The sequence below is a fragment of the Peromyscus eremicus genome, chromosome 9 (assembly GCF_949786415.1).
Source record: "Peromyscus eremicus chromosome 9, PerEre_H2_v1, whole genome shotgun sequence".
NCBI lineage: Eukaryota > Metazoa > Chordata > Mammalia > Rodentia > Cricetidae > Peromyscus > Peromyscus eremicus.
This window is the reverse complement of record NC_081425.1, coordinates 2,151,196-2,173,030: the sequence shown is the minus strand read 5'-3', so window position 1 is coordinate 2,173,030 and position 21,835 is coordinate 2,151,196. Positions and strand designations below refer to the sequence as shown.

Below are 21,835 nucleotides of genomic sequence, written 5' to 3'. Positions count from 1 at the left end.
CTGTTTTTCGTCACCTACACCCCATCATCAGCAATGTGTCCCTGCACCCCTGAAAGACAGACTTAGAAAAACAAAAACATAACAATAAACAACCAAATATAGAACCTGCTTCCTGATCAATCCATATCAATTATCTTTTGTGACATTAAAAAAAAACAGGCTGTAGAAAATGGACTGGGGCCGGGCGGTGGTGGCGCACGTCTTTAATCCCAGCACTCGGGAGGCAGAGCCAGGCGGATCTCTGTGAGTTCGAGGCCAGCCTGGGCTACTAAGTGAGTTCCAGGAAAGGCGCCAAACTACACAGAGAAACCCTGCCTCGAAAAACCGAAAAAAAAAAAAAAAAAAAAGAAAATGGACTGGGGGCCGGGGAGATGGCTTAGTGATTAAGAGCATTGATTGCTCTTCCAGAAGACAAGTTTTGATTCCCAGCACTCACATGGTGGCTCTCAACCAGCTGTAGTTCTAGCTTCAGGGGATCTGACACCTTCTTCTGGTCTCTGTGGACCCTGTATGTACATTGTATATAAATATACATGTAAGCAAAACACTCACATACAAAAACTAAACTTAAAAAAAAAAAGGGCAGGGCGGTGGTGGCACACGCCTTTAATCCCAGCACTCGGGAGGCAGAGCCAGGCGGATCTCTGTGAGTTCGAGGCCAGCCTGGGCTACCAAGTGAGTCCCAGGAAAGGCGCAAAGCTACACAGAGAAACCCTGTCTCGAAAAACCAAAAAAAAAAAAAAAAAAAAGGGTCAGAAGTTATGCAGCTGTTTGGTTCTTGCCTTTTATTTTTTTTCCCCAAAACTACACAGGGTTTCTCTGTGTAGTCCTGGCTATCTAGGAACTCACTATGTAGACCAGGCTGTCTTCAAATCCAGAGATCTGCATGCCTGTGCCTCCCAAGTGCTGGGATCAAAGGTATGTGCCACCACCACCTGGCTGTTCTTGTCATTTTTAAGATTGAGATTTATACTTGGAAAAGTAGCAAAGTCCTTAATTCTAACATTCCTAATAATCATGAATTAAATATATTACTTTAATAAAATATAACCAAAGCAGGTGCAGAGATCAAATTATCTCTTTGAAAGTAGGAGTTTATCTGATTGCTTGAAAGTAACTCTTTTCAAGTCTTCAAATCAAGATTTGTGTAGTTGACTTTCCTTTTTTCATTTTTCCAGTTCTTAGTAATTTTCGTGTTGGTGATGCTTGAGTTAGATTTGGTGGATCCTGATGTCTGGTTGAATTGTGTGAGTCTTGCTGGTTCAGGCAAGAATCTTATCTAGTCTCCATTTTGTCAGCCTATTGGTGTTGTGGGGAATATTTTGCCTTGAAGGTTATCACGTGGAAGACTGTTGTGGAATGTCTGCTTAACTATGTAAAGATATGTTGCTGTTTTACCTTACCTGCCTATGGCACCTGATTGGTCTGATAAAAAGCTGAATGGCCAATAGTGAGGGAGGAGGTATAGGTGGAACTTTTGGGCAGAGAGAGTAAGTAGGAGGAGGAATTTAGGCTGGGGTGGGGAGTGGCAAGGAAGGGGAGAAGAAAGAAAGGGAGATGCCAGGGGGTGGGCAGCCAGCCAGATGCAGAGGAAGCAGAAAAGTAGGACATACAGAATGAAAGAAAGGTAAAAAGCCTTGAGACAAAACATAGGTGAATAGAAGTAGGTTAAATTAAGTTAAAAGAGCTAGTGGAATGACAAGACTAAGGTAAGGCTGAGCATTCATAATTAATGATAAGTATCTGTGTCTTTATTTGGGACCTGGTTGGTGGCTCAAGGAAAATTCCAGTTGTAGAAGACACACGTGTTGCTGGCCATCCTCTTGCAGTCAGATCTGATTGAGAGGAAGTGACTTCCTGTCTCAGACTGTACTAGTTGAAGTTATTGAGAACTTCCGTTTAGACCATCACACTTTATGCTAAATGTACTACCTGGCCCAATATATTTATATATTTTAACACTAAGGTACAGTTTTCTTGATAAACATAGGAGGTAACTGGAATATTTTCAGCATATCTCAGGCATCTCATTGGTTGATATGCATTTTTTTTATTAAGTCAAAAATATAAAATTTAGATACCAGTCTTAACTTGTCTATATACACACATTTAAGTAATTAGATTTGTATGTGTGTAGTGCTGGGTATTGAACCCAAGGCCTTCTGCATGCTAGACAAGCATAGTTTTACTTTAAAAAAGACAATGCGAAGATGATTCTTTTCAGTCTTGTAAGTTTAAAAATAACACCTTTGCTGTGGGATGGTCTGTATGTCAAATTGCTCTGATTGGTCAATAAATAAAACACTGATTGGCCAGTGGCTAGGCAGGAAGTATAGGCAGGACTAACAGAGAGGAGAATTAAGGGAACAGTAAGGGAAAGGGAGACACTGCCAGCCGCTGCCATGACAAGTAGCATATGAAGATGCCGCTAAGCCAGAGTCATGTGGCAAGGTATATATTTATAGAAATGGATTAATTTAAGATATAAGAACAGTTAGCAAGAAGCCTGCCACGGCCATACAGTTTGTAACCAATATAAGTCTGTGTTTACTTGGTTGGGTCTGAGCGACTGTGGGACTGGCGGGTGACAGAGATTTGTCCTGACTGTGGGCCAGGCAGGAAAACTCTAGCTACACACCTTTGAACCCAAACACTCACTACTTAGGATCTAAGCAACTCTCCTACAAAGAAGAAAAAAAAATTAAAAATATAAAACTACATGTGCTTGAATACAAACCAGCATTCTCTTTTGGAAAGTACTTGGTTTTCTGGATTTAGGAGTACTAACATGTTCTTTTTTGAAACATAGCAAATCTTGCTGGATTAATTTGCCTAACTAAGTCTGTGATTGCTGTAGTTTTCCTTTTCTATTAAATTACTTAAAATTTTGTTTTTCAAGATGTTGAAGTTTTTGAAACATAAAAGCTTTGGTAAGCAAAATCTCTTCAAAAGTCAAGGGAGGCACCTCATGTACTGAGTACAGTAACAACAACATTCCAAACATTCAACATTCATGGAATTTCTTCCTTCCTTCCTTTCTTCCTTCTCTCCCTCCCTCCCCCCTTCCCTCCTCCCTCCTTCTCCTCCTCTCTGTCTCTGAAAGTTTTTTGTTTGTTTGTTTGTTTTTGCTTGTTTGTTTTTTTTTGAGACAGGGTTTCTCTGTGTAGTTTTGGTGCCTGTCCTGGAACTTGCTTTGTAGACCAGGCTGGCCTCAAACTCAGAGGTCCACCTGCCTTTACCTCCTGGTTCTGGAATTAAAGGTGCGCACCACCACACCTGGCTCAAATAGAGTTTTGAAAGCTTTTTTGAAACAAAGTCTCACTATGTAGCCAGGGAACTTACTATGTAGATCAGGCTGGCCTCAAACTTACAGAGCTCTGCCTTTCTCTGCTTTTTTTTTTTTTTTTTTTTTGGTTTTTTGAGAGGGGGTTTCTTTGTGTAACTTTGCATCTTTCCTGGAACTCGCTTTGTAGACCAGGCTAGCCTCGAACTCACAGAGATCCGCCTGCCTCTGCCTCCAGAGTGCTGGGATTAAAGGTGTGTGCCACCATCGCCCGGCCAATAAATTTCTCTGCTTCTTAAATACTGTGATTAAAGGCGTGTGCACCATGCCTGGCCCCAGTTTCAATAGTCTTGAGAACAAGCCTTTCTGGACTGCTTTGCTCTTTGTCACTATCTCTGTGGTAAATAAGATGAAGGGCTCTAGATGTTTTTCTTCTCAGACGACTCTGCCCATCTGTTCTGACCCTGCACTATACTGTAGGTTTGTAGAGATGCTATAACTCACCCCTCTGTAGTGAAATCTATTTCTGAGAAACAGAAGTGAGTGTATGTGCAGCCCTTGCCTGTCAAGTCCAGTTTTGCACTTGCAGTTTTGACCTGCTTGGGATGTATAATTGGAGTGTTCATTAGAACAATGTGAATCATCATCAGCAACATGTTAAACTCAGAACTTGTCCTTGGTATGTTTATGAGGCATTTGTAAAAATGCAGGGAGGCATGTCTACTATGGTAGCTACAGAATAACAGAAGAGTTACACAGAAGTTTGAAGACACGACGGGTCAAGGTGTCACCATCAGAGCCCTCCTTTCCCATTGTGTGTGTGTGTGTGTGTGTGCATGTGTTCATTATAGACATTTTGGGCACATGTGTGTCTTTGGATTTCTTTTCCTCCATATGTGTGCCACTTATTAGACCCATTGCTCAGGCTGAGAAGGCGTCCTTTGGGTGTAGCTAGGTTTGACTTCAAAGACAATGACTTACTGTTGGCATTTTTCTTTTTTCCTTGAAAGACGATAGTTTTACCATTTAATAATGTGGGTTTATTAAATAAATTCCCATCCTGAACTTTTAGCATAACAGCATATTAAGAGCTTTTAAAAAGAATTTAAGACACAGTCTTTCTCTGTATATCACTAGGATTTGTGGAGGAGATACACATGTCATAATAATATAGCAGGTAAAGACATTAAAATGAGATTCTCAGGTTGAAAGTGATTCAATGCCAACATCTGTGAGAGTTCTGATTAAAGGAGGGTCACCCAGATGTGTGGTGCCCACCAAGACTCAGCACATCACGAGAGAGGTACATTGTATAAAGCACACGCGAGCTTGACTTCAGCAGCCGCCCTCGCTTGGCTAATGCGTTCTTTCAAAAGAATCATTAAGTATTTTTCCTTTACAGAAAACAAACCAAATGCACAGTCTTAATGACAACAACACAGTTGATGACAGCAGGATCTGAAATGGTGTGAGAGCAGTAGAGAAGCATGAGGGTGAGAACAAGCCAGGCCAAGACAGCAAAGGAATAGTTAACAGCCCCTTTCAAGCAAGGCTGCCTTTCCTTGCAGTTTGTGTCATTAAAGGAGTATAAAGCCAGGCAGTGGTGGCTTTGATCCCAGCACTCGGGAGGCAGAGCCAGGCGGATCTCTGTGAGCTTGAGGCCAGCCTGGTCTGCAGAGAGAGATCCAGGAAAGGCGCAAAGCTACACAGAGAAACCCTGTCTCGAAACACCAAAAAACAAAACAAAACAAAACAAAACAAAACAAGAGTATATATATTTGAGTATTTTGTGTTAAGATACTGATCTGTAACCTCCTTCAGGAGGTTATCATTTACCTTTTAATGTGCAATGACATTTACTGAATTGGAAAACTTTATTGAATTAATAAAAATAATTCTGATTTTTTTTCTAAAAGTCAGATCTCACTTCAAAAAGTAGTTTTTAAAAATTAGTTCAGAACTGAAGATTATGACTTAGAGACACTGAAATATTTTCTACTGTAGTTCTCTCCTCTTCTCTCTCAGTGGAGAAGTGGATCATAAATGTTGAGATGTATGTTCATACCCAGTTTTATGTATCTGCCTTTCAAAATAATTATAATCTGATTGTGAGTTTCTTAAGCTGTAAAATCATTATAAGATGCCAGTTTAAAAACATACTATGATAATTTTAAAAAGAGTAGATTTTTTTTTGGAATTAAACAGTTTATCTTTCACTATTGATTGCCTACCTAGCCTCTTTTTAAGCAAAAACACACAGACTAAAAACTGTAGAGGGAGTTGTCTTAAAAATGGAAAGCACATGCCTGAATTTGAATAGATTGAGTACTTACTACACACATCATTTTTTTTTAGACTAAATGTAAGATGGACAAGACTCGAATGTGAGAGTATCTAAATGTTTCTTAGAATTTTCTGGTTCATGTGTTATGATATTGAACTCTTTAGTTCTGGGCTTTAATTTGAGCCTGGTGCCGACCTGACGCTGTGCAGGGACACTCATTGCATCCCTCCATTCAGTCCCTCTAATTATCCAACTTCCTGGGGAGCTTGCTCAGAACTAGGCATGAATGTGCCTGTTATTAAAATATTGGACTATTCTGGTTCCATGTAGTGAGGTAGTTTTTGATATCAGATTTATGCATGGATGAACCAAAGAGGGATACAGGTGTATTATAGAAATTGTTTGGTTAGGCAGTGGGTGAGGCATGCCTAATAAATGAAGTCATGGGTAATACAGACCCTGAGCCTTTTTGTTGTGTTGTTGTTTTTTAGCAGGTATTAAAAGAAATTTGATTCTATGAGTAACTGTGAAACAATCAGATTTGAAATTTTGCATCTGCTTACGGGTGGTTGTAATTCTTTTTATAGAGCATCTGTTAACGCAGGGATTTGTCTCTTTAGGTTCATGTGAAAATGGCGGATGAGGCTGTCTGTGTTGGCCCAGCTCCCACCAGTAAAAGCTACCTCAATGTGGATGCCATCATGGAAGCCATTAAGAAAACCAGGGCCCAAGCTGTGAGTCTGAATGAACCTATCTTCTGCAGCTGTTTCATAGGCAGTGAGCAGAAGGCTGGAGTTTGTATTAGAAAACATAAGAAAGGGTGACTGAAAGTGCTGTTGCAGTTAGTTTGTGTCACGTGAGTTAAATGTGGCCGGATTCACTACTGAAAATCAAAGGCTTTGTAGCATCTGGCAGTTTTGGTGGCTGCTGCTGCTGGTGGCTCCTGGGTTCAGCTCTCACACCAGGGAGCAGCTTCAGTCCAGTTCCACATTTGCCAGGAAGAAAGAAATCCCAATTAGTTTTGAGGATTAACCCTTTCAGTGTAATAAGAGCATTAAAAACAAAAAACAAAGATCCCAGTCTTCTGTGTTATAAGCAGGCTCTGAAAAGACTGTTTAAATTTCAATTTAGTCATTTAAAAAATTGTTCACACTCATTTGCATTGCTAGAAATAAAAACAGTGTATTTGCTAATTATCTCAGTTTGTTAGTGTCAACAAAATGCTAATAACTTACATTGGTAAATCCTTTCTCCACCCCTAATTTGGGTTGGATGGAGTGGAATCCAAGGAAAAAACTAGTTTCTGACATCAAGTATAGTAATCTTTTTTTTTGTTTTTAACCAGAGAACTAACTATACATTTAATATTAAAAGCAGAATTATCACTACAGTTGGATGAAAACAGCCAGCATCTGCACCAGCCTGGAGCACCTTCTTTAGTGCTCTGTCTGCTCATTTCTTTAGGAAGAAATGCTTAAATAAAACCCTACTCTATGACCCCATATTGTGGATGCTTACAGTGTATTAGCGTTGAACAGAAGTAAAACTTGTAAGGTTTTAACCCTTGCTTGTCAGAACACAGTCTCCAGTGGCTTTTTCTATTCAAATGAGATGATGGAGTGAAGGTCTTTTCCTGCTGTGCAGTGTTTAAATTATTCTGTACTATGTCAAGCATCAGGTGTGTAGCTGTTTCAGGTTCTTTCTTTGGCTCCTTCAGGAATCTGACTTTTCTGTTAGCAGAAGTATTTTACTAGAAATTGCTCCAACACTGACTGATGCTGGTGTGTATTAGAGTGAAAATGACTTGATTAGGACACAGGTTAGAGTACACATTGTGGCTTGTGGGGAACAAAGCACAGAGTAATTGTCATTGGCCAAATTTGGAGTAAGGAAAGAATAGATACCAAAAGAAAAAATAATAGAGAGTACAAAGTAAAAGTTGAACCAAACTTCCATTTGATTGCAGTTTGACAAAGGCTCTGGAGAGTGTTAGAACACCTTCTGCTATTAGGAATAAGATGTACTGTGTGGCTTAGAGCTTGGGCTCATTCATTCATTCATTCATTCATTCATTCATTCAGGCAGGGTCTCTCTACATAGCTCTGGCTGTCCTGGAACTCACTATGTAGACCAGGCTGGCCTCAAATTCAGAGGTTTGCTGGCCTCAGTTTTCCAAGTGCTAGAACTATATATATAGGCTTGTGCCACCATGCCTGGCAAGTGTGGGCTCTAGAAAGCAGCTATTCTTGAGATTTTCATCTATTTTGCCAAAAGTTTGTAGATCATAACTCTTTGACCCACTAGCCCTTGTGAAGTTCTCTAAACTTGTTGAACAGCCTCAGGAAAAGTCAAGTGAGTTTCTGTTGGATAGAGTAGACAAATGCATCTGGGTAGGACGTAGAAGCCATTGTGGGCTGCCTGGTGCTAAAACAAAGGAGGAATTTGATTCTTTACTCAGAAAAGTGCAATAGAACTGGCCATTGAGGAAGTCACCTTCAACACACTGGAGCAGTGAATACCTTGTGGCTTGGGAAGATTTACAGTATGATAAAGTTAAGAGAGCCTTTTCTTTTCATTCCTAAGGTACACCCAGGGTATGGATTCCTGTCAGAAAACAAAGAGTTTGCAAGATGTTTGGTAAGTCTATGAGAAGCCAGAAATGATTGCCCTATTCCAGAAAGCAGTGTAGAGACATGAGCTGTTTGTGTTGGACTCCTGAATTATAGCATTCTAATTGATTTACTGACTCTTTGGTAATTGTTAAAAGTGAATGTTTTCATTCTGTAATCTAGGTCTTGATGAATAATTAATTATAAGAATGGAAAAGAACCAGGTGTGGTGGCACATGCCTTTAATCCCAGCACTCAAGAGGCAGAGGCAGGTGGATCTCTGTGAGTTCAAGGCCTGCCTGGTCTACAGAGCGAGTTCTAGGATAGCGAGGGCTACACAGAGAAACCCTGCCTCAAAAAACCAAAAAAAGGAAAAGAATTAAGGTCACCATTCTAATGAATTTGTTACATTATTTGATCCTTGAATTTTAAAATTAAAAATTTCAGATTTTAAAATGTAAATATGGGGCTGGAGAGAAGGCTTGATGGTTAAGAGCATATACTGCTGTTGCAGAAGACCCAAATTTGGTTACTAACACCCATATTGGGTGACTTATAAACTCTGGTAACTCTAGCTCTACAGGTAACTCCCTCTTCTGGCTTTTGTGCGCATTTGCACTCATATATAAATACTCTACATAGACATATGCATACACATGATTAATAAAAATAAATCTATGTAAATAGGTCACACTGTTCATTGACTTGTTACAGTTATTTATTGTTACACTATGAGCATGGAAAACTTTAATGGTGTGAATGTTGTCTTCATTACACCATCTTCATTAGGTAAATGAACCTATATTTGTATCAGACTAATTTTTTAGATATATTTATAACAATGTTCAAGATAACACTGAAAACTAAGGTTTTAGGAACTAAAATATAATTTTAATTAGTGTTAAAACTTTGGTGGTGATTGTATCAATTATATCAGGTATTAAATTATCTTGTTCTAATATGTTACTTTTTTTCTACTTTGTAACTTGTATTTTGTTCTTTGGAGCATTACTTATAAGTGTAGTTTTCAATTTCTAGATGAAACTCAAAAACTCTAAATTTAATTTGGAACAGTTATTTAGATTGCAGAACTATAGTCTAGAATTGTTTATTGTAACTTATACTTGAATGTTCTCAAATAGTGTAGTCTTATATTTACATTTGTATAGAAAAAGTGTTGGAAAACTGTTGTCTGTGGGACAAATACATTCTGCATTTTATTAATAAAGTTTTATTCAAACCCACTCATGCTCATTCATTTATGTATTTGTCTATGGCTGCTTTTGTCCTGGAACAACAGAGATGAGTGGCCTGCCAAGCCCTAAAATACATGCCATATAGTCTTCATGTCTCCAGGCATAGATGAATGCTTGACACTCAAGAAAGTTAAATGATATGGCCAGTGTGGTCATTCATGTATTTAGTCATTGTCTTAGGGTTTCTCTTGCTGTGCTGAAACACTGTGACCGAAAAGCACGTTGGGGAGGAAGGGATTTTTTAGGCTTACACTTTAGCATTGCTGTTTATCACTGAAGGATGTCAGAACAGGAACTCAAACAGGGCTGGTTCCCGGAGGCAGGAGCTGATGCAGAGGCCATGGAGGGAGCTGCTTACTGGTTTGCTTCCCATCGCTTGCTCCGCCCACCTTCTTGTAGAACTCAAGTGTAGCAAGCTTTCTGGTTGGACTTTGTTGGACCACCAGCCCACAAATAATGACCTGGAGACTTATTATTAATTATGAAAGCTTGACTAAAAACAACAACAAAAGAAAAAAACAAGCTGGGTGGTGGTGGCGCATGCCTTTAATCCTAGCACTTAGGAGGCAGAGGCAGGTAGATCTCTGTGAGTTCCAGGCCAGCCTGGTCTACAGAGCGAGATCCAGGATAGGCACCAAAACTACACAGAGAAACCCTGTCTCGAAAAACCAAAAAGAAAGCTTGGCCTTAGCTTAGGTTTTTTTCCAACTAACTCTTATAACTTAAATTAATCTGTCTCTATTCATCTACATTCTGCCCTGTGGCTTGATTACCTATGTACCATATGCCCAGCTTCCTCAGAGTCTCTGGTGAAATCTGCATACCTAGGTTCTTCCTCCTTGTCATCCCTCTCTGCCCCGGAAGCCCTGCCTATACCTCCTGCTATTGGCTGTTCAGTTTTTTATTTCACTAATCACAGCAATACATCCTCACACAGTGTACAAATATCCCACATTTCCCCCTTTTTGTCTAAGTAAAAAGGGAAGATTTTAACTCTAATACAGTAAAACTATATACAATAAAAAATTATCAGGTAAGAATTACATTCACAATATCCAATCCATTTTCATTTGGCAAATTCAGAGTAATTACTCCATTATCTATCCTATCTTGGTGAGTCCAAAGTTTTATATCTAAACCATTTTCTATCATAACTTGTATTACCATTGTAAAAATAACTTTTTAGAACTAAAAACATCTTAGATAAACAACTTAAGCTTTTATGTTTCTCATCCTTTACATCTCTTATGTTTTCTTTTTCTGAATTTGATAACAAGGAAAACTGTATAACTATCTAATCTTCAGTCCCCATCAGAGACCCAAGAAGGATAAAATATTGCTTGAGTAAATAGGAAGTGCAGAACAAACAACTTCCAAAGCTATAGGTACTACAGAAACATTTGGCTGCCTGGACTCAAGGTTCCTCTACAATATTGGGGCATCCATCTTTGGCCTACAGGCCTAGAATATCTGACAAACTTTTCTGTAAAACAGGAATTTTGAAGGACTGTTCTACCCTATCTTGGCAAAGTTTGGCAGTTACTTTCTTTTGTATCCTGCTTGTCCAGTTTGGACAGCATACTGTTATTCTTCAAGGCAAGGGCAGTTTCTTGCCCAGTGGTTAACTTTGCCACAATAAAAACAAACTCCATATGGAGGTTCTTTGATGCCCATCATCCTTTTTTGAAGTAGATTTGTGCTGTCAGGAGCAGATGTGTCTCACTGTCATGAAAAGCCTTATGTTATTAAAACATCTTAAATGACATATTTTAGGTCTCTGAAGTGTTTGAAGACCACCTATCTAAACTATATCTCTGTTTGACCTTGAAAAACATACCTAACATGGCTACAAATTTGATTGTTATAGATGACTAACTACTAACTTGTATTTCTTAATTATCCTAAATAGCTTTCAAGGACTAGACTTTTACATTACATTTTTAAATGAGCTGCATAGGTACAATACCTTAAACAAGAGTAGAAACATATATATGTTCTAACAAAAATAACCTTAAATTTGTATCAATATACACAAATCCATACCAATGTAAAATATTTAAGACTAGTAGTTGCCTTTTTAGTTTAAAAGTAGATTCAATAATTGTGGTGGAGTAGCCCCCACTATTACCATCGAGGTTACTCTTGAGTAGGGAGAAGTGAGAAATATTACATAGAAAGAGATACCTAGATGATGAGAGGAAAGACAGAAACATAGCATAGCCTTGGGAGGGTCTGGGTCAAAACCCACCAGCCCAGAACTTCATTCAAAAGGGCTTTTTACAACAATGCCAAGGGGAGGGGCAAAAGACCTCCCCCTGCTAGATACAGCCAAGTGGAGACCCTTCCGAACACCTGGTACCCAGGCCAGTGGCCCAGTCATCCCCTCATGCAGTCCTGCTGGGTACAGCCACTAGGAAACCTCAGTGGGCTCCAACAAATAATCTACCCTTTTGTCCTATCATTTCTATATTCCTCTTTTACTTTTCAGAATGAGTTCCCTGAATCTAATCTCCTTTGCTCAGCTTTCTCCTTGACCATGACTAACCACAACTTGCAATCAAATGATGATAAATATTCATAGTCCATTGAACGACCAAAAACCACCCATCCCACTTCTTGGGATATAGGCATCATGTTCTCTAGACTGCTTCCTGTTGTCTGTGGGTGATGGCCACTCTAGTGAATCTGAGAAAATTGAGATAATGGTCTAGTCTTGGGAGATGTAGTTGTATTATTTTTTGTTTAGTGTCTGTGTGATAGGAACGTGTAGAGCTCATTTGAAATTTTGGCTGGAGTAGTCTGTGCGGCTGTACCATCTCAGCTAGCAGCTTTGAAGTTGTTCTAGATGCAGAATTTTGAGGACACTAGCAGAGGCATTTTGATTTTGAGGCTGGATCACTTGGCCTACTTGTTTTCACTGGTGTCTGGTTTTGTTTTTTGTTTTTTTGTTTTTGTTCTTTTGAAAACACACAAAGTTTTAAAGGTAACATATCTGTATTAACACAAGTATAGAATGTGCAGTGTGCACAAGTCAGCTAAAGAAGGTTTTTGTTCTATATTTGAACAGGTAAAAGGCACCTGTTATCTTTATAAGTCTGTTTGGACTGTCTAAACCTATGAAAGGGTTGTATGTAATAATAAGTCATGAGGATTCTATAGCCAACAAAATTTATCATGTCTCATCCAGTCTCAGAGCTGTACCCATATTGAGGGATCAGCATATAACATCACCTGTCCTATAGCCTTTCTTGGCATTTTCCTTTATGTCTGTAGCTGTGATTTTCAGGTCTCCCCTGATCAAATGTGATCGTCATTAATTTTGAAGGCATCCATAGCCTTTCGTTTCCTGTGGAAACAAAGGCATAACCTTTCCTCCAATCCAACACATTTTCTGACTTCCATTCTGAAGTTAAGACATTCTTAAAACATATAGGTTGGTTTAATTTAGTAGTTTCCATAATCCAATGTCTCTCAATAGCTATTGTTTTTTGTTTATTAGCATTAAAAAAATTCAAAGCCAACAAAGCACCATACAGGATCCAGACACCCTGTGTATTTCTCATCTTTACATGGCTTTTTTCTTTTATATTACTTTACTCTCTCTTTAGAGACTTCATTATTTTTAAGCTATTTATTATTTTTTTTAATGACTATACAGTTTTCTTTCTTCAGCATCTAAGCACATTTTAAAGCATACTATATCATTTTTAGAGGATTTTTGTGTCTGGACCTGGCTTTACTAAGTGCCTGTAGTGTTCTCTGACTGAATAAGACAAATCTTAAACTGTTAGGCAGCAGTTAGGCCCCCAACCTTGAGGTTCTGGTGGCTAGGCAGTGGCCAGGAGCTGTGAGCATCTGCCTACCTGAGAGACCACGTCTGGCTCCTTGTCCAGAACTTTTCTTAGCTTTCTCAGACGCTGTATTTGGATAATTCGAGCTTCTACATTGGATGTTGTATGTAACAAGCTTTCTCCTCGGACTGTTTTAACCTGCTATCCTGCAAATAATGACCTGGAGACTTATTATTAATTATGAAAGCTTGCCCTTAGCTTAGATTTTTTTCTAACTAGCTCTTATAACTTAAATTAACCTGTCTCTATTAATCTACATTCTGACCTGTGGCTTGATTACCTCTGTTCTGTACCATATGTTCAGCTTCTTCAGAGTCTCTGGTGAAATCTGCATACCTAGATTCTTCCTCCTTGTCCTCCCTCTCTGCCACGGAAGCCCTGCCTATACCTCCTTCAATTGGCTGTTCAGCTTTTTATTATACCAATCTCAGCAATACATCTTCACACAGTGTACAAATATCCCACAACATCCAGGAACAGCAGCCTAGGGATGGCATCACCCACCATGGGCTGGGCCATCTCCCATTGATCACTAAATGAGAAAATGCCTTACAGCTGGATCTTCTTGAGGCATTTCCCCAGCTGAGGCTCCTTCCTCTGATGACTGTAGCTTGTGTCAAGTTAACACACAAAACCACCCAGTACAGTCGACCCTTTGACAACTTGACACATAAACACATCGCTATTAAGCCATATTCCTTCCTTTCTTATTCATCCCCAAGATCTCAAATTAAAATAATAAATAATTTTAAAAGTCCCACAGTCTTTACCAATTCAAACATATTAAAATTTCAGTCTCTTTAAAATATCCAATCTCTTTTAAAAGTTCAAATCTTTCAGCTGTGGGTTCCTTTAAAAATCAAAATTAAATACTTCCTTCAGGAGGGAAGAACCAGGGTACTGTCACAATCTAAACCATGCAAAATCAAACTCCAGCAGTATAAATAACTTGATGTACAATTATCTGGGATTCACTTACAATCTTCTGGACACCTCCAAAGGGCTTGGGTCACCTCTCCAGCTTTGCCATCTGCAGCACACACAATTTATCTTCTAGGCTCACGCTGGCTCTACCCCACTGCTGCTGCTGTTCTTTGTGGTCTTTATACTGGCCCATGGTACTGGCATCTCCAAAATGCTGGGGTCCCTTGCTGAAACTGGGCTGCACTTTCACCAATAGCCTCTCATAGGCTGTCTTCATAGTGCCAACCCTCAACTTCTTTGCATGACTCCCTCATTCCTGGGCCTTCAACTGCCATTGAGGCTGCATCTTCACCAGTGACCTTTCCTGGCATCTCACAGTGCCAATCCTTAGCTGCTCTCCATGACCCCGTCATGCCTTCAAAACCAATACCACTTGGATGATGCTTACATGTTACCAAGTCTGGCTGCCAGCGCAAGGTACAACCTTGGCCACCTCTGAAACACAGCTTCTCTGTGCTCTCAGGAAATACTTTCCAGAAGATGTCACCTCAGTGATGCTGGTCTCTTCTTAATCACTGCTAATTTCTTAGCTCTAGCCAACTAGCATCAAGTATCCCAACAAAGCAAATTTTGCTTTAGTGGTTCTGATATCTTGTTAATCACAGCGGATTCTTCAGCCTCAGCTAACCAGAACCACAGGCTCTTAATTCAGAATAACAAATGGCCCTGATAGAGTCTTTAAACTTCCCTCTGAACTTTCACAAGCCAGGCCTCCATCTTCTGCATTGCTCTAAACATTTTTATCTTCCAAGCTCCTAAAAAATATCTCACTGAGCTCTTAACACTCAATGGTTCTTCTAGCCCAAAGTTCCAAAGTCCTTCCACAATCTTCCCCAAAACATCGTCAGGTCTGTCAGAGCAATACCCCTCTACACTGGTACCTATACCTGTATTAGTCAAGGTTCTCTTGCCTCAAGATCTGGATCCCAGGTGTGCCCTCCATTTCTGGCTTACAGTTCAGTACAGATATAGTCAAGGTGACAACCAAGAGTGGCCATCACAGTCATTAAAGGTGCTTCTTGACATTTCTGTCCAAGGCATTTGAGGGTATGAAAAGGAGTCAGGTGTGAGTTCTGCGCCTCAACCTTCACAGCTGTGCTGCAAAGAATAGGTAAGTGATTTAAATTCAGAAAAGAAATCATTGTGAGACATCAAATTTTCTCTAAATGAAGATAAAACAAAAACTTCCGCTTAGATGTTCATGTTAGAGAGTGTAGAACAACCCACTACTTCTTCTTGTTTCCCTGAGTTTTTTTTTTTTATCTTATCTCCCCCATTTCCCTTTACCAACAATGCTGTTCCTCTGCTAAGCCTGACTACATGGTGCTGCCAAGCATGCTGCCTCCCTGTGTCACGCTTTCCACACTCTGCTCACTGCACAGTGTGTCTCTCCCTGCCTTTTCCAGCTCAAAGTCACTGTCCATGTGTTAACTTTTCTGTATCTTTCTAATGAGGTGGATGTTTTCTGTCAAATTCTAGAATACTAAAAAAATGAAAAATAAAAAATTTCTTACTGGGTATACTATCCTCCATATTATGTTAAAATTGTTTTCTGTTTTAATCTCTCATTGCTGAAGCCTTGGTTTTTATCATTCTCTGCTTCCTCTTTATCTGTTCTTATGATTCCAACATAGTAAGTTCATCGAGCATTAAACATTATTGAAGACCTAAGATTATGAGTTAAAAGATACTCATCCTGCAAAAGAGCTTTCTTCCCATCACAGAAAGATGGGTTGTACCCAAAAGATGGATGGTATTTTTCCTTGCACTGGAATTTTGTAGCTCATAACTAAGGAGCCTGTTTCCTTTTGTGTGTGTGTCAGGGCAAGATTCATATTTGGCACACAATTTCTATGACATTAAATATGGTCCCATTGGAGCTTACTATTTAAGATGTGTGGGTGGAAGTTTCCTGTCCCAACCACCCAATACCAAATAACTACTCTGAGGCTTATATTAATTATAAATGTTCAGCCAATAGCTCAGGCTTATTATTAACTAGCTCTTACATTTTAAGTTAACCCGGATTCTTTATTTACACTCTGCCACTTGATAGTACATTTATTAGCATGGCACATTTATCTCCTGCTCCCTCTGAGTCTGCTGGCAACTCCTGACTCTGCCTACAAAGATGCTTTTTTAAGAATATCTGGTCCTGTTGGTGAGTGCCATAGAATACAGCACAAAGGGAATTGACTGTAGGTTATGGTATATTGTGGGAACATTGCTGTAGCTTGAGTTTTCCTCCCTGGCCCACAGTCAGGACAAATCTCTCTCACCTGCCAGTCCCCCAGCCACTCAGACCCGACCAAGTAAACACAGAGACTTATATTGCTTACAAACTGTATGGCCGTGGCAGGCTTCTTGTTAACTGTTCTTTTTTTTTTTTTTTTTTTTTTTGATTTTTCGAGACAGGGTTTCTCTGTGTAGCTTTGCGCCTTTCCTGGAACTCACTTGGTAGCCCAGGCTGGCCTCGAACTCACAGAGATCCGCCTGGCTCTGCCTCCCGAGTGCTGGGATTAAAGGCGTGCGCCACCACCGCCCGGCTTGTTAACTGTTCTTACAGCTTAAATTAATCCATTTCTATTAATCTATACCTTGCCATGTGGCTCGTGGCTTACCGGCATCTTCATATGCTGTTTCTCATCGTGGCGGCTGGCAGTGCCTCTCTGACTCAGCCTTCCACTTCCCAGCTTTATTCTCCTCCTTGTCCTGCCTACACTTCCTGCCTAGCCAATGGCCAATCAGTGTTTTATTTATTGACTAATTAGCAACACATTTGCCATACAGAACATCCCACAGCACATTGCTTGTGTGATGATTTTTTTTTTAATTTATTATGTATACAGCATGTATGACTGCAGGCCAGAAGAGGGCACCAGATCTCATTACAGATGGTTGTGAGCCACCATGTGGTTGCTGGGAATTGAACTCAGGACCTCTGGAAGAGCAGTCAGTGCTCTTAATCTCTGAGCTATCTCTCCAGCCCCATGAGCCATCTCTCCAGCCCCAATTTTTTTTTAATATCCTTAGAAATTGACTAACTTCAGTGCCATTGTGGTGGATTGCCACATTGGTGACAATTTTTGGTGAGAAAGACTAGCAGATTTTAAATCTGTGTGTGTGTGTGTGTGTGTGTGTGTGTGTGTGTGTGTGTGTGTGTGTGATAGAATCCAGGGCCTTGTGCATGCACTCTATGGATGAGCTATACTCTCAGACTCTAATATCTGTATTTTTAGTTTGATACTCTGCCCTTCTTCTTTTTGGAGTAAAATACCTTGTGTTTGGAATTTAATCAAATATGGAGATTTTCATTGATTTTGGATTTTATTGCCAAAGTCCAATGTAATTTTTTAATAGAATAGACATTTTTGCTTTCTAATTCAATATGTTTTATGTAATGTCTATAACTGAACTGCTTCAATATTTTCTGAATACATGATATGTATTTGTTTTAGATACTATGTGATTGCTGAGCACAGTGGTATATGATTTGAATCCTAGCACTTGGGTGGCAGAGGCCAGTGTGTCTCTGTGAATTTGAGGCCAGCTTGGTATACATGGAGAGTTCTAGCCCAGGGCCACATAATGAGATCATAAGAGATGACGGCTGTATGTTGATATCTATGTTAAATCTTGAAATATAATGACATGGTTTCTGATTCTTGTCCTAAACTTTATAAAATAATCTAGAAACAAACACTGTGGACCACATAGAAAATGGAGCATGTTTCAACTATACATATAATTCATTTAAATTTTCCATACTTTGTTTAAAACTCTTGTCTTTGGCTAGAAGAGTCAAATAAAATCATCTCATTTGAACATGCATTTCATCTTTTTTCTCTCATTGGCATTTCTGATTTATTTGCCTCAGACATTATATGCAGATTCTGGTTGTTCCTTATCGATAAATAAAGGCGGAAATATTTTTAATCCTTTACATCAGGGCTTTCAGTTGTTCTTGCTGTGCTCTCTTTGACAAGAGAAGTTGCTGAGTTAAGATTTGAAATTCTGGAAATCAATGTAGAAAGGTCATTTTCAGAATTATCTCCTGTTTTCATGTTGTTATGTTAATTTTAATACTATTTTATAGTAACTCTCTTTTCTGTTAAAATTGATTTTTTTTAAATTGATGTATTTGTATCTAATCCCTAAGCTTAGAATTCAGTAAGAAAGATTTTCAAGTGAAAGTAGTAAGTTGAAGATTTCATTGGATTAAATGAAGTAACATTAATTATCACTTTTCCATGTGGCTGGTGATTCTTCCTGGCCAGCCCCACGTTCATTCTAAAATTAAGCTTTTAAGTGCATGCTGTCTAAAACCGGCAGAGAAGCAGAAATAATGAGATGACACTGGGCCTTTGTTTTGGACTGGACTTTATCTAAGAATATTATTAGTTCCAGAGGCACTGGTTGTAGACAGTGTTTGGCATACTGGTGTGTCAGGGAGAGGGTGTGATTTTCTATGCGTTTGTTTACGCAGCATTCCTGTGGTGCAACTGTACAGTCTGCATGTTCTTAGCTTCTTTTCTCAGTTCTTCACACAGTAGTTGGTTATTTGTAGATGTTAAGAGAAATAAGAACACATTATAGGCTAAAAAGAATGTGTTGCATTTCTTAACCACAATGTTTTATTTATAAGGAATTGTTTTGACTAATTAATGACAGCTCTTACATATGTCATTGCTGATAAGAATGCCATAGTTTAGAGAAAATATGTTGAGTGTGAAAGCAGAATTGATTATATTCCTGAAATCATTATGTGAATGGTAGTACATTGCATTAGTGAAGCATAGATGGTCTCAGTGTTTGGAATTAACTTACAGTGAAATAATGTTAGAAGGCTCAGTTGGTCTTAGTACTGTTGAAATACAAACTTAAAATTAGTTTAAAACAATTGCTGAAGCTGGGTGGTTGATACCTAGGGATCCATTATAGTGTAAAGTCTAGTTTTGATTATGTCTGAAGTTTTTCATTTAAGAAAATTTATAAAAGGAACCAGTGTGTTTTCATGTCTTCTGTTCTGGGCTGCCAGAACTGGCACAGGAGATATGAGATTCAGCAGTAACTCATTTTGAGCTTGGAGATGTTAATACTCTCTTCCATATCCAGTACCAGGTCATTTTAATCACTGTCTTTGCTATGCTCTCCTGTTGTTAAAGATGTAAGTTTCACTTACCTTCATCCTTTATATGTTCAGGAACAGCGAAAGAATACAGTGTTTTGTCATTTTCTAAAATTGCTAGTGAACAGAAACAAAATTAACTCAAACAGGATATGCTGTCTAAAGCCTTAGCTTTTTCAGCTCCAGTGTGTCATTTTTGACTGAACATTATTACCATTAGAGTGGGAGGAGATACAAAAGGAAATTGTCCTGTATGGTGTTAGCTCATACAATCATCCCCTCCCCCATACCGGGTTGTTAAAAAACTTTATGCAGCTGGGCATAGTGGTGCATGCTTGGAATTCTAGCACTCAGAAGGCTGAGGCAGGCAGACTGCTGAGAGTTCAAGGCTAGCCTGGGCTACATACATATGTAGTGAGACAGTGTCTCAAAAGTCTAAGCAAGCAGCAAACAACACACAGCAATGACACAATCCCAGAATTTAGTTTAAAGCAGTAAGCACTGAATCCCAGCATCCCATGAAAACATGTATGCTTCACACCCATGCCAGTAAAATGCTTCTGCTGAGAGTCTTCTCCATGTTGCTACAATGTGTGCTTGGATTAAAACAAAGAAAATTATCATCATCTACAGGGCCAGTTAGTTGCCACATACAAAAATATTGGATTTTGATTCATTGTGTTTTATAATAATAGAATAAAATTTTGAGATATGTAGTCCTTATTTTTTTCATATTACGTTATTCTTATTTTTTGGTCGCACAGAATAGCTATTAACTCTTGAAGCATTTGAGAAAAACTGATGTAATAGAATTAGCAGTACCTCCTATTGATGATACATCAGAGATTCAGAGAGAGAGAGAGAGAGAGAGGGAGGGAGAGAGAGAGAGAGAGAGAGAGAGAGAGAGAGAGAGAGAGAGAGAGAGAGAGAGAGAGAGAGAATGAGAATGTATTTTCCAGGAACCAAACAGGTGAGATGACTTGAATTCCCCTAGCAAAGGTTAAGAATGTGTGTGGAATGCTTCAGTGGGTAACAAAATGGTAAAGAGACCATTATTTCATTTACTTAAGCTCCATCCTGGGGAATTGGGTAGAGAGCAGGAAACCAGTGTGCACTGGTGCTTGCCCCTGAGAGGGACCTACTGGTCTGTGTCTCAGGCCTGCAGACCCGTGCTCCTTCCCAGGTTGGCCAGGTGCTCTTGGTTGAACCCAACCAGTGAGAACGAGTCCAGTGAGAGGACACTTGTAGAACACATCAGGGAATGCACATTTAGTGTTCACAGGGAGGCAGGATAAACAAGTGTAGGCCTGGTCCCCAAGGCTTAGAAAGAGGTCCCAGTTGAGTTTTGCTGGCACTTACCTCACTTCCCAGTGCAGCTGTGGGACCCCCAAACTTTCTCTTCTGGTTGTATTTCCAGGGTTCCACTTGCTTTCCTGGGCTGCAGTGTTACAGGACATTCTGTATCAGGAGAGGCATGGACAAAGCCTGTGCTGTTCTGGACAATTCCTTCTCTATGGAATGCTTCATTCTTGGTACATGCTGTTGGAAATTTTTAGACAAGACGGGAGAACTGGGTCAGCCACAAAGATTCAGGGACCTGCCCTGACCTAGGAGGGTGGCACTGGTTAGAGTGCTGACACTATCCATAGCAGTGATGACAGACAGGACCTGCGCTCTTGTGGAGTTCTTCTGCAGTATGGAGGGTTAATAATGCATTAGAGCTAGACACCATGAGTGCTGTGAAGAAAATCGAAGTGGGTTATGTTGGCCTCAGTGTGTCCTGGGTCCCTTGGGGGCCTTTGTGGTCCTGCTGGATCCTGCAGTGAAAACTTTGTGGTAGAAGTTTCCCCCTCATCCTCTTCAGGATTGGGCAGCAGGCTTTTCTAGTGTCTACATGACCTCGATCACAACAGATCTAATGCAGAAGCCAAATAAGAATCCAGGTGTCTTCTGTTAAGCCAGATGTTAAAAAGATTTGCAAAAATGCAAAACACTTCCGCTTTTACTAATGAGTTTGTCTTAAAATGTTATTTTTAACTGTTAGCATTAAGATGCCTTTTTTCCCCCCCAGTTTTTTGAGACAGGGCTTCTCTGTGTAGCTTTGGTGCCTTTCCTGGAACTCACTTTGCAGCCCAGGCTGGCCTCAAACTCACAGAGATCCTCCTGCCTCTGCCTCCCGAGTGCTGGGTACGCTACCACCTCCCAGTCGGCTATTCTTTTTATTCTATTTGTTTATTTATCTGGTTTCTCTGTGTAGCCTTAGCTGTCCTGGAACTTGATCTGTAGACCAGACTGGTGTTTAACTCAGAGATCCACCTACCTCTGCCTCCTGAGTGCTGGGATTAAAGGAATGCACCACCACCACTCAGCTGTGCTATTATTCTTTTTAAATAAATACAATTTTAATATTTAAAAAATTTCAATTAGGTAAATATTGATG

At 39.6% G+C, this 21,835-nt stretch overlaps 1 protein-coding gene across 3 annotated transcripts in view; it reads left to right on the top strand.

Moving 5' to 3' along the window:
* Pcca (propionyl-CoA carboxylase subunit alpha) overlaps positions 1-21,835 on the top strand; it is a 378,979-nt gene that overhangs the window by 59,573 nt on the left and 297,571 nt on the right. For all 3 annotated transcript variants that reach the window (XR_009381162.1, XM_059273166.1, XM_059273165.1), the window contains exons 5-6: positions 6,188-6,301; positions 8,151-8,204. Coding sequence is in view for 2 of the 3 variants with exons in the window: in XM_059273166.1 (XP_059129149.1) it covers positions 6,188-6,301; positions 8,151-8,204 (168 nt within the window). In the remaining variant the exon portion in view is untranslated. The remainder of the gene's footprint in view (positions 1-6,187; positions 6,302-8,150; positions 8,205-21,835) is intronic.